This window comes from Staurois parvus, unplaced genomic scaffold, assembly GCF_062004578.1.
Source record: "Staurois parvus isolate SC_StPar_1 unplaced genomic scaffold, SC_StPar_1.0 ptg000155l, whole genome shotgun sequence".
Classification (NCBI taxonomy): Eukaryota; Metazoa; Chordata; class Amphibia; order Anura; family Ranidae; genus Staurois; species Staurois parvus.
The window spans coordinates 30,102,922-30,115,147 of NW_028317951.1; the positions used below are offsets into that span (position 1 = coordinate 30,102,922).

Consider the following 12,226-nt stretch of genomic DNA (forward strand, 5'->3'; position numbering starts at 1 on the left):
AGGAGAGTAAAAAATAGTCCTGGAATAGACCATATGTAAAGTTGAAGTTCTTGACTAAAAAGTAACTTCACTGCTCCCAGCTTACTCCAAATTTTATTTTTAGCTGCTGTGAACCCACTTCCTGTTAGAGGGAGGCTACACTATTTCTCCATTATCCCACTGTATGTAAGAATGTGTCCTCCCACTCTTGCTCCATCTCAAGATGGACTAGGGACTATGATGTGTTGTGTGCACATAACCAGAAGGTGAGGGTGGGAGAAAGTGAGGTTCGGGAACTCAAGGAGAAAGTCATAAGGAGGCAGAAAAACAAAGTGAAACAATGTAATGAATAATATTTTACATGGCCATGAAGTGGATGTGTATAGATTATTGTTAGGGAATAAGGATATTGTTTAGAGTCACTTAAAACCGTTTTTCTTTTTTTTTTTTTTTTTTACACACCGTTACTGAATCTGTGTGTGAGATTTTATTTTTTTTTTTTAAACACACACACACACCCCTGTAATTACAAAAGCTCTCTTTCACTGCATTGCTAAAAGGATGCAAACAGCCTACGTATACACCAATTTTATTTGAACTATGTAGCATTAAGCACAGTACAATTATATCGTAAAATCAGAGAAGCAGCACATTATGCATTAGTGTATCGATAACCAGCACATGCCACCGCATGAGGTAAGTAAGCCAGCACATGGTCCTGAGCTCCAAAAAAGTACCAAATTTATTCTCCCATTGGCAGAAAGAAAAAACACAGGGCAAAGTCTGCTAGCAGAAAAAAAAAAACCACCACACAGAAACAAGTAGTAGATCTAAAAATTAAATACAATTACATGAAAAGGGTAATAAAATAGTAAAAATCAGTTATAGGTCCAGCAAAACAGTACTGAGCACAGCAAAAAAAAAAAAAGATCTAAATTATGTTAAACAATATGCAACTTCTGCAACTATATATTTAATTTGAAAATAAATGGTAGACACATTTTGCCACTTATACAAATCATCAGATCTGTGTTCAATAATGTGTATGCTATTTTGCTGCAGCAAATTTAAAGCGTGTCACAAGAGGGAGCCAAAATGAGTGAAAAGAGAAGTAACAAAAAAGGTACAGTAATTAGTAATTTCCAAGGGAGAACTATCAAAAGGACAGCCAACAACAGCATAAAATTCTAAACACTTGAATGATGCAAGAAAAGAAACAAAAAAAAATATATACACATTTTAAAATATACAGTACTGTAACACAGCAAACACTACACTATCATGCCTTCTAATTTACACAGAAGAAAAAAAAAAAAAAGTAGCAAAGGTTAAGCTTAAGTTTTAAGCTGCAGCTGCCTGTAGTTAGGACCACTTCGCTTTAAAGATTACAGGTAGTAAATATAAAAAAATGAGTGAAGAAAATAATCAAATTAGTAACCATAAATATACAGAGGGGGAGAAAAAAAAAACAAACAAAAACACAACACACATTATAGCTTACCTTTGTAGTCACAATGCACAGACAGTCCATGGTTCATACATAATCAACAAAATATTAACAGCTGCACAGCTAAAAACCAATATCACAAATTCTGAATATCGCATGACAGTGAAAAGACAAAAAAGGAGCACATCAAGTAGCAGTTCCCCAGTGAATAGGTTAAGGTGTACAAATTAAAAAAAAAAAAAAAAACTAAGAAGCAGCCAGCAGCCCCTGGAACAGAACATGGAACAGTGAATGATCAATTCTTAAGGCGCTCATCTATTTTTCATTATCTATGATTAAAGAGCTTGAAAATCCCACAGAAAGTAATATTCCAGGGTTTATTCCACAGCAGTTTAAATGCTACTTCATTAATTCCTCCTCTCACAGATTTTAAGACATGATGCTCATAGTGAGTCATTTGCTGAAACACCATATAAAACAAACTGTGATCTAACACATCCTGATAAATAATGCATCTTCCGTAAAAAGGTGAACGCCTTTTTACTAGAGTAGACCCACAGATAAAAAACTACTCCAGGATATGTAAAGATCAGCACAAGACCAATCCAGCTTCTGCAGTCTGCAAATCAATGACTTTCTTGGCCAGAATGAATGGAATATTCCACGTGCAACTACAGAGGAGGGGAGCTTGGATCACCACAAGTCACAAATTAAAGATTCACAGTATCAAATGGCTAAAGTAGTCATTGTAATTACTAAAAGAAAATACCTATCAGCAAAACGGAAACACACAATACAAAATAGTTAACACTGGAGATGTCCATGCATTAGACAAAAAAATGTAAATAAAAACTAAAACACCACACCAAACTGCTGGGCACTACATACATTAAGTCTTGGTTCACACTACTGCGACCTGAAACTCACGACTTACAGTATGACTTTGCCAGGCGACTTGAGTACTACTTTGAAGCAACTCCAAAGCAGCTTTCAGGGAATTCCTGTAATGTCAGATCCAAATCACATCAATATAGATGAGGCTCCAACTTGCAGGCGACTTCCATTAACCGCTTGCCGCCCTGCCACTGTGAATATACGTGTGCATGGCGGCAGTGGAGCGCAAAAGCATGTTTTAAAACGTGCTCCGCGCTCCCGACACATTCGCGGGTAGGGGGGGCGCGCGCACGCTCCCGCCGACCCGCGGGTGATACGATTCGATCCAGGAGGGATCGATCATTAGATTTCAGCCAGTGATTTCTGGCTGAAATCACATGATCGGTCCCTGTCCTATCCTGTCCTGTGTTGATATTTACACAGGGCAGGATATGATGTCATTCTTCTCTGCCTGGACACATTCCTTTCCAGACAGAGAAAAAGACATCCAAAAAGTGAGTACACAAGCACTACACTACAGTTAGAACACTCTAGGACACATTTAACCCCCTGATCGCCCCCCCCCCCCCCGCCCCCAGTTAACCCCTTCACTGCCCTGTCACCAGTGTCACTGATCAGTGAAGCAATTTTTACTGATCAGTGTCGCTGGCGACTTCCGATAGAGTTAGCGCCCCTCCCAGATAGCGCCAGTTTGCCCGCCAGTACACCAGTAATTCCGTTTAACCCCTTGATCGCCCCCCCCAGTTAACCCCTTCACTGCCCTGTCACCAGTGTCACTGATCAGTGAACAGATTTTTACTGATCACTGTATCAGTGTCGCTGGCAACTTCCGATAGTGTTAGCGCCCCTCCCAGATAGCGCCAGATTGCCCGCCAGTACACCAGTAATCCCGTTTAATCCCTTGATCGCCCCCCCCCCCAGTTAACCCCTTCACTGCCCTGTCACCAGTGTCACTGATCAGTGAACCAATTTTTACTGATCACTGTATCAGTGTCGCTGGCGACTTCCGATAGTGTTAGCGCCCCTCCCAGATAGCGCCAGATTGCCCGCTAATACACCAATAATCCCGTCTAACCCCTTGATCGCCGCCCCCCCCCCCCCCGAGTTGACCCCTTCACTGCCCTGTCACCAGTGTCATTGATCAGTGAACAGATTTTTACTGATCACTGTATCAGTGTCGCTGGCGACTTCCGATAGTGTTAGCGCCCCTCCCAGATAGCGCCAGTTTGCCCGCTAGTGCACCAGAAATCCCATTTAACCCCTTGATCGCCCCCCCCCAGTTAACCCCTTCACTGCCCTGTCACCAGTGTCATTGATCAGTGAACAGATTTTTACTGATCACTGTATCAGTGTCGCTGGCGACTTCCGATAGTGTTAGCGCCCCTCCCAGATAGCGCCAGATTGCCCGCCAGTACACCAGTAATCCCGTTTAATCCCTTGATCGCGCCCCCCCAGTTAACCCCTTCACTGCCCTGTCACCAGTGTCACTGATCAGTGAACCAATTTTTACTGAACACTGTATCAGTGTCGCTGGCGACTTCCGATAGTGTTAGCGCCCCTCCCAGATAGCGCCAGTTTGCCCGCTAGTGCACCAGAAATCCCATTTAACCCCTTGATCGCCCCCCCCAGTTAACCCCTTCACTGCCCTGTCACCAGTGTCACTGATCAGTGAACAGATTTTTACTGATCACTGTATCAGTGTCGCTGGCAACTTCCGATAGTGTTAGCGCCCCTCCCAGATAGCGCCAGATTGCCCGCCAGTACACCAGTAATCCCGTTTAATCCCTTGATCGCGCCCCCCCCCCCAGTTAACCCCTTCACTGCCCTGTCACCAGTGTCACTGATCAGTGAACCAATTTTTACTGATCACTGTATCAGTGTCGCTGGCAACTTCCGATAGTGTTAGCGCCCCTCCCAGATAGCGCCAGTTTGCCCGCTAGTGCACCAGAAATCCCATTTAACCCCTTGATCGCCCCCCTCCCAGTTAACCCCTTCACTGCCCTGTCACCAGTGTCATTGATTACAGTGAACAGATTTTTACTGATCACTGTATTAGTGTCACTGGTGACTTCCGATAGTGTTAGCGCCCCTCCTAGATAGCGCCAGTTTGCCCGCTAATGCACGGGATTTATTTTACCAAAAACATGTAGCAGAATACATTTTGGCTTAAATTTATGACTAACTTTGAGTTTACGATATATTTTTTATAGCTGAAAGTAGAAAATATTGGTTTTTTTCAAAGGTTTCGTGGTTTTTTTGTTTATAGCGTGAAAAATAAAAAGCGCACAGGTGGTCAAATACCACTGAAAGAAAGCTCTATTTGTGTGAAAAAAAGGACGTAAATTTCGTTTGGGTACAGCATTGCATGACCGTGCAATTATCATTTGAATTAGTGCAGCGCCAAACAGCAAAAAAAGGCCTGGTCATTAAGGGGGGTAAATCCTCTGGGGCTCAAGTGGTTAAAGTCTAAGGGCACAAGTCAGATACAAGCTGCCTTGAAGTAGTACAGGAACCTTTTCTAAAATCAGAGCGACTTCAGTAGTGCTAATTCCTCTAACTGCTCTCATTGACTAACAAGGGATTTCACATGTCATGTGACTAAGGGTCTCAAGTCTGATCCCAAGTCGCGGCAGTGTGAACCGAACCTAAAAGGTTTAGTTAACCTTTAGGCACTCTCCCAAAAACATCCTCAGGCATTCTAGTGTCCTTCATACATTAAACCGCTGCGCTCCTTTTTGCAGAATAAAATAATTTTCCAGATACTGATATTGTCTGCGTGGATGCGTGGCCCAGAAACTCACGAATGAGCACTCCCAACTTTATTTTCTTTTTAACATCCAGGACTATTGTTTATTGAAACAATGACAGTACAATAACAGCAACACACAAGCAGTACAAAGCAGAAGTGAGACAACAATGTCCAAAGACAAAAAACAAAAAATAAAATGTTAATCAATGCAACCTATCAGGCGTGGAGGAGCAGGGCTCACAGCGATGTCAGTGGCAATGCAACTAGTTATAAAGCAAAACATCAGAGTAGCATGTCACTGTTCTGTCCTGGGTTGCCAAACCTTATTGAACTTCCCAAGACAACCTCTTTTAATGTATGTCAATTTGTATATAGGCAATACTGCATTAATGGATGCTTCCCACGAGGCCACTGAGGAGGTGGGGTCCAAAATATCTCCTTTTTGGTGTAATATAACAGGTAAGAAAGGAGCAATTTTCTGTGGCGAGGCCTCTGTTCATCATCTTGTATACCAAACAATGCAAGCTTAGGGGAGAGTGAAAGGGACAGCCTTAGCTAGGTGTTAACACTTCTGTCCAAAACTACTCCACTTAGGACAGACCCAAAACATATGAAAGTAAGCACCCTCACAGGGATGACTACGGGCAGTCAGTGGACTTCTGCAGATAGATTCTATGCAGTCTCTGAGGCGTGTAGTATACCCTGTGCAAAGATTTTGTCTGCAGCAACTTGTCTCTAGAGGAAATAAGCAATTTAGAACTAATTTTCAAAACATTCCTCCCACGTTTCCCTATCCAAGGTTGGAATGTCCTCCTGCCATTTCACCCACAACCAATCCAGCTTGCGGAAGTCCACACTGAGAAGAGCCGAATAAAGATAAGACAAAAGGTTTAGAAGGCCTCCTGCGCAAGAAGGTCCTCTATCGGGTCAGTCTCCAGTATGGTGGGGGGTTGGAAATTCTGCTGGTGCTGCATGGCGCAACTGGTAATATGTAAAGTACATTCACCCAGGTAATCTGTATTTACAGGAGAGATCCCTAAATGATAAGGTATCCATAGGCATGATGTCTTTAACCAATCCGATACCATAATGTGCCCACACCTGGGGGTCAGGTAGCTGTCGGAAGCAAGATAGAGTCAGATTGCCCCACAAGGAGCAATATGGGGACCACTGATGAGGCTGCAGAAATCAATTTCTAGCTGCAGTCCAGACACGAAGTGTGACCTTCGTAGGGAGGGGAAGGGAGGCAGAAGCCCTAGGGCCTCTATATTCAAGATTACTCAGTTCCATAAGGGAACCCAGAAGGGCAGCTTCGAGAGATAATGCGGCATTAGCCCGAGACCGCGTGAACCACCATCGGGTAGTGCAAAGTCTCTTATCCAAACATGGCAATTACGAAGAGCACAGTTGAATTTGGGGAAGTAGATCATTTTGAGAATATTTATGCGGCCCAAAAAATTTAGTGACAAGGCAGACCAGGTGGCGTTACGCTCCTTCAGCTGTAACAGTAAGGGTTGGAGGGTCAACCTATAAGGTCCAGACACGAAGTGTGACCTTCGTAGGGAGGGGAAGGGAGGCAGAAGCCCTAGGGCCTCTATATTCAAGATTACTCAGTTCCATAAGGGAACCCAGAAGGGCAGCTTCGAGAGATAATGCGGCATTAGCCCGAGACCGCGTGAACCACCATCGGGTAGTGCAAAGTCTCTTATCCAAACATGGCAATTACGAAGAGCACAGTTGAATTTGGGGAAGTAGATCATTTTGAGAATATTTATGCGGCCCAAAAAATTTAGTGACAAGGCAGACCAGGTGGCGTTACGCTCCTTCAGCTGTAACAGTAAGGGTTGGAGGGTCAACCTATAAAACTCTGTAAATCCCAAGTGACCCGTATGCTTAAATATTTGAACTCATCAGCTCATGGCAACAGGGTAGAAGCCAAAGAATTCCTAGCTTGGGGATCAAGAGGAAAAAGGACTGATTTGGATCAGTTGATGCGAAACCTCGAAAATTGTCCAAATTCATCAATGACCTCAAGTGCAGTTTATAGAGGAGAACTCGCGTCATAAATATAGCAAAATGTCATCAGCATAGAGCAAAATCATCTCCTCCAAATGGAGCAATTCGCAGGCCTTTAATGGATTGGGAACTTCACATCTGAATAGCCAATGGCTCCAATGAGAGAGCAAAAAGCAGAGTCCCTCTGCTCAAAAGGGGGAAAAAAAAGTCATTGGTGCTGATCCTAGCTCGGGAAGCATTATAAATTTAAAAAAATCGATATCAAACCCCAAATCTACGCAGTACCTCCCAAAAGGAACACCCACTCAACTAAGTTGAAGGCCTTTTTTAGCATCTAAAGAGGCTATGACTCGAGTACCACCATTAGCATGAGTGGTAGCCGAGTTAAGAAAAAGGTGTTTGATCAACCATCACTGTCGACAGGCAAATGGACAAAATTTTGGCCAAAAGTGTGGCATCAGCGCTGTTCTTAGAGATCGGTCGATAAGAATTGCAATCCTCAGGATCCTTGCCAGGTTCGGGCACTAACACTGTAAGGGCCTCAGATTCTGGGAGAGATCCCAGAAAGGTAAACTGAGCAAGAGGAAAGTGAACCTGAGCACAAACAGCTCCTGATAAAAAGGGAGTAAAATTCAACGGGTATCTCATTAATTCCAGGGGCCTTCCCCGATTTCATATGGCCCAATGCCACCTGTACCTCAAGGGAAATATCACTGTCTAGTCTGTCCCTCGCCTCCGGGTCAAGGGAAGGAAACTCAATGCAGTCAAGATAGACACAGAGGTCAGTCGCACCATAAGTAACTCTAGAAGAATAAAGCAAGCATTTATACAGTCAGGAGTTGTCAAAGCTCCATTCAGTCCTCTAGTTCTACCAATGTGCGTAGCAGCAAACCGTTCCCTAGCCAGCCAGGCTAAAAGTCTACCAATCTTGTCCCCATAATCAAAACACCCTTGGCGCTGTGGAGAGTAGGGATTTTTAGTCAGGTCGACTTAGTAGTGATCTCTCTTAGGGCTCGTTGCCAGGCTACTGAGTGGTCATGGTCAGAATGAGCAATACAGTCCTGTCTCGTTTCCATGCCTTGACCTCCAGCTGCTCCGGAGACTGCACAGACCTCTTCACATTAGCTATGTGAGAAGTATACTCTCCCCTAAGCCAGGTCTTAAATGTGTCCCACACTATCAAAGGACCAGCAGAGTCCTCATTATGTAACAAAAATTCACAAAAAGGGCCTTAGGGATAGATTCTTCAACCAATGGGTCCTTGAGCCAGAATCTAGACAGTCTCCACAGGACCCGGTCCTCAGCGGGATAATCATAACCAGGGAATGGCCGAGATCACCTGCCTCAAGACAGAAAAGGCAAACACCAGGTCTATACGACAGAGATCAGGGAGTGGCAGAATGACACATATTCGTGCTAAGAATGATGAAAATTCTGCCACATATCTAATCAAGGCAAAAGAGGAGGCCCATTGGGAAAGGCCCTGGGTCCAGGTAGTAGAGGTCGGGATCCTGTCAAGGTCACGTGAGGACACCAGGTTAAAGTCCCCCACAACCAACACATTTACTACACCATATTGAGCCACCAATTGTAGGAGTGTATACAGGAGAGTAACAGCAGCAGGGGAGGCAAGTACAGACCTACTATCATGAAGCAAAGTCTGTCCCCACCCTTAGAACATACCCGTTCCACATAATAGGTACACTACAGCCCCGAAAGGCGGCCCCACATATCAATAAAGTGTACATGCCATTAAAAAAAGAATGAACACAAACCAATCATTGTAAAAAAAAAAAAAAAATACATAAAACCCACAATAGTCCAAACAAGGTTGGATATGGCAAACCCCCCCCCCCCCCCCCACCCACCCCCCACCCAGCTTCACCCGGAGCTCCAGGAGATGCTTATATTCCAAAACTTGCCCCGTAGGAGCCAAAGCTAGGTGGAAGACGTGGTCACAAGTCCAGACCCCAAAGAAAGCACTGGAGCAACTTCACCTCCTAGGAGATGCTGGAACATTCAAGGTAACTTAAATCAGTCTCCTTGACTAAGCCAGGGGCACAAACTTAACGGCCCAACAGGTAGGCATTAGGTCACTAAATGAACTATAGATAAGGAAGTGTGAGACAACGGCTGCTGGTGGCACGCAAGAGAATATACTGTGGAAAGTTGAGCAAAAGGTTCTAGGCTGAATTGAGAAGCCAATTCCCTGTGAAGAGGGCAGGGGAGGGCTGTAGGCTGCAGTCAGGAGCTACAAACAAATCAATTCAGTAGAAAGTACAGTCATCTCTGAACAGATAGCGACTCCAGCCAGGTTGCCGCATCCTTAGGTGTAGTGAAAAAGCGTAGTCTCTTCATCAATAATACGCAGTTTGGCTGGAGAAATCAAACTGTATTTGATGCCTTTGGCTCTCATCGCAGCTTTGACGGAGTTGAAAGACCTACGCAGCTTCTGGGTTTCCACAGTGTAATCCGGAAATAATAGCCTAGTGTTATGGTAGGACAGGTCTCCTGTTGCCAGGGCAGCCTGTAGGAGTTCATCCTGATCTCGATAAGTTTAGCAACCGCAGAATAAATGTGCGCAGCGGAGAACCCTCCAGTCCAGGTCTCGACAGCACATGGTGCACCCACTCTACAGTAAAATATGGGGAAAGCTGGGCTATGGGCAAGAGAGAGCTCAGCAGTTTTCCAGAAAAACTGTGGGGTGCTTACCCTCCGCTCCTTCTGGGAGTCCCACTATCCGTCTGCTGAGGCTCTCCGCATGTTCCGCCCTGTACTATAGAGCTCTAAGTTTCGCCTGCAGAGAGCGAAGGGAAGACCTCATGTACCCCCAACTGCATCCTCCATATGTCCGACCCGCTGCAGCAGTGGTGAGCCGGGACCGGATCTTATCAAGATCCGGTTGAACCGTGTCGATCTTAGATCTTGGGTGGGGGGGTCAAGCCATGCAACGCTGTATATCTATGGACATAGAGCTGACTCAGGAGTGCCACTTCAGCATATAGCTTGCTTAAGGGGCACTCTGAGAAGACGCTCAAAGAGGAGGCAAGAGGCTGCTCTGCAATATCCTTGCACAGGGCAGGTATATAAATATATATATCAATGATGTTTTATACAATCAGTTATGCCTCCATTCATGTGTATATATATATATATATATATATATATATATATATATATATACACATACACACATATACATACACACACACATACATATATACATACATACACATATATACATACATACACATATATACATATACACACACACACACACACATTATGGTTTACATATGTGTATTTCCTATGTGCAATATCGATTGCCCATTTAAACTGCCTGCTCCATTGTTTTTTATTGCAAATTTTTCATTACTTGTCCCCTATGTGGGTACACCCAATTTACATCCCAACATATCCTTTTTTTATACCCATCATAAGTCATCTTTTCTGCATTCTATTTGTCATCCGTGTGTTTTTCCCTCGTGTGGAAATGCAGTGCTGATTGGCATTGTTATTGCTAGAGGACTACAAGAAAATGGCCACCACTTTTCTTGTTTGACCTCTATTGCCTGATTATGGCAAAATGGCGTCGCTTAATAGATCCATGCCTTGCAGGCCAGTTAAAAGTAAGATGTCAGCAGTGAGCATACCCCTGAAGACGTGCATTCGCACAAAACACGTCGGATGAGCCGCAGTTGCTGACGTCACGCCACTGTTGCCGAAGGGCACAAAGGCGGCCATCTTGGTACTCCATTTTACCTTCATTCTTACTTGTTTACACATGGATTGTCTTTTATTAATAAAATACTACACTATATACTACTTTTGGCTCCTGTGGTGAGCTATTCCTCATAGGAGAGGGTCCACCTGCGTTTTTGCCCTTGGCTGAGCATCCCTTGCACAGGCTTAATTGCCATTACCTGTACCCAGATGAGATGTGCTTACATGCTGTTTACCAGTAGATGTCTGGTGAGTGTACATCTGACAGAGGTGGTGGATTCCCTATTGGATCACTTCACAATATTTCACCGTGATTCCAGTACTTATAGCCTTACGGACAGTTTATAGCTCTTACTCCACTGATATTTTATGGACTTTATATATTATCACTTTTATGCTGCACTTTACGGTTTCATATTTATTGAACATTTTTTATATTTGATTTTTATATGCTGCACTCGACTGTTACGCGGATCAATTTTTTTGCATATTAGTGCGCAAAGCAAGGTCCAAAAGAACTTGACTGGCCTGCACACTCCTGACCGCAACCCAATAAAACACCTTTGGGATGAATGAGATCGGAGACTGCGAGCCAAGCCTTCTTGTCCGACATCAGTGCCTTAACTCACAAATGCACTTCTGGAAACATTCTCATAGACACTGCCCACACTGCGGACAGCCTTCCCAGAAGAGCTGAAGCCGATATAGCTGCAAATGGTGGACCAACTTAATATTGAAAACATCACAAACAGTGTAAATAATTAATATATACTAAATCAATATACAAAATAAATATAATCGTCCCACTCCAAAATTCGTGAAAAATTTATATATATAAATCACAAGTGCAAAAATAAAAGATAAGAAAAATATATTCCAAGAAGTCCTTGTTCCAAAGAAGTGTACTTCCACCAAAAATCAGTGCTTAAACCAAAATATACTGCACTCACCAGATTCTGGTGAAATAAACGCCTTTTAGGTATTTTAGGGATCCTAGACCCTTACGTTAAGCCTCCAGAACTCAACTCCACCACAAGAGAACTTTCCTCCAAATTCCAACACCACCAGGCTCCTCTTCCCAGAAAAATTCAAGGTAATGTAGGAGAGATTAAAACACATAGTGTAATACTGCAACACCCGGCTCATTAAGACACCCAGCTTATTGTGATCAAGGGATTGCAGGTGCAATGCACAGGCTCCGACAGACACTTCCTCCACCTCTATGCTCATATCAAGGTATGCCTTTTCAGTTCCTGAGCTGGAGAAAGTAGCTATGGATTACAACTGTAGTAATAACAGCACTTGCGTTCCATTGAGAACTACAAGTCTGTCTGCCACCGCATAACTTGTAGTTTATGCACTCACAAATCTCTGAATGAATCATGCAGCTGTGTGGGCATCAAGATTTAGACATGCAA

At 43.8% G+C, this 12,226-nt stretch overlaps 1 protein-coding gene across 17 annotated transcripts in view; it reads right to left on the reverse strand.

Moving 5' to 3' along the window:
- The window catches only part of DLG1 (discs large MAGUK scaffold protein 1), a 321,932-nt gene that overhangs the window by 258,899 nt on the left and 50,807 nt on the right, over positions 1 to 12,226 (reverse strand). The window contains exon 1 of one of the 17 annotated variants that reach the window (XM_089675627.1): positions 1,481 to 1,627. The exons of the other annotated variants lie outside the window; for them this stretch is intronic. Within the exon in view, the coding sequence (XP_089531753.1) occupies positions 1,481 to 1,510 (30 nt within the window). The 5' untranslated portion in view covers positions 1,511 to 1,627. Of the gene's footprint in view, positions 1 to 1,480; positions 1,628 to 12,226 lie in introns of those variants that run through there. 17 annotated transcript variants of the gene reach the window in all.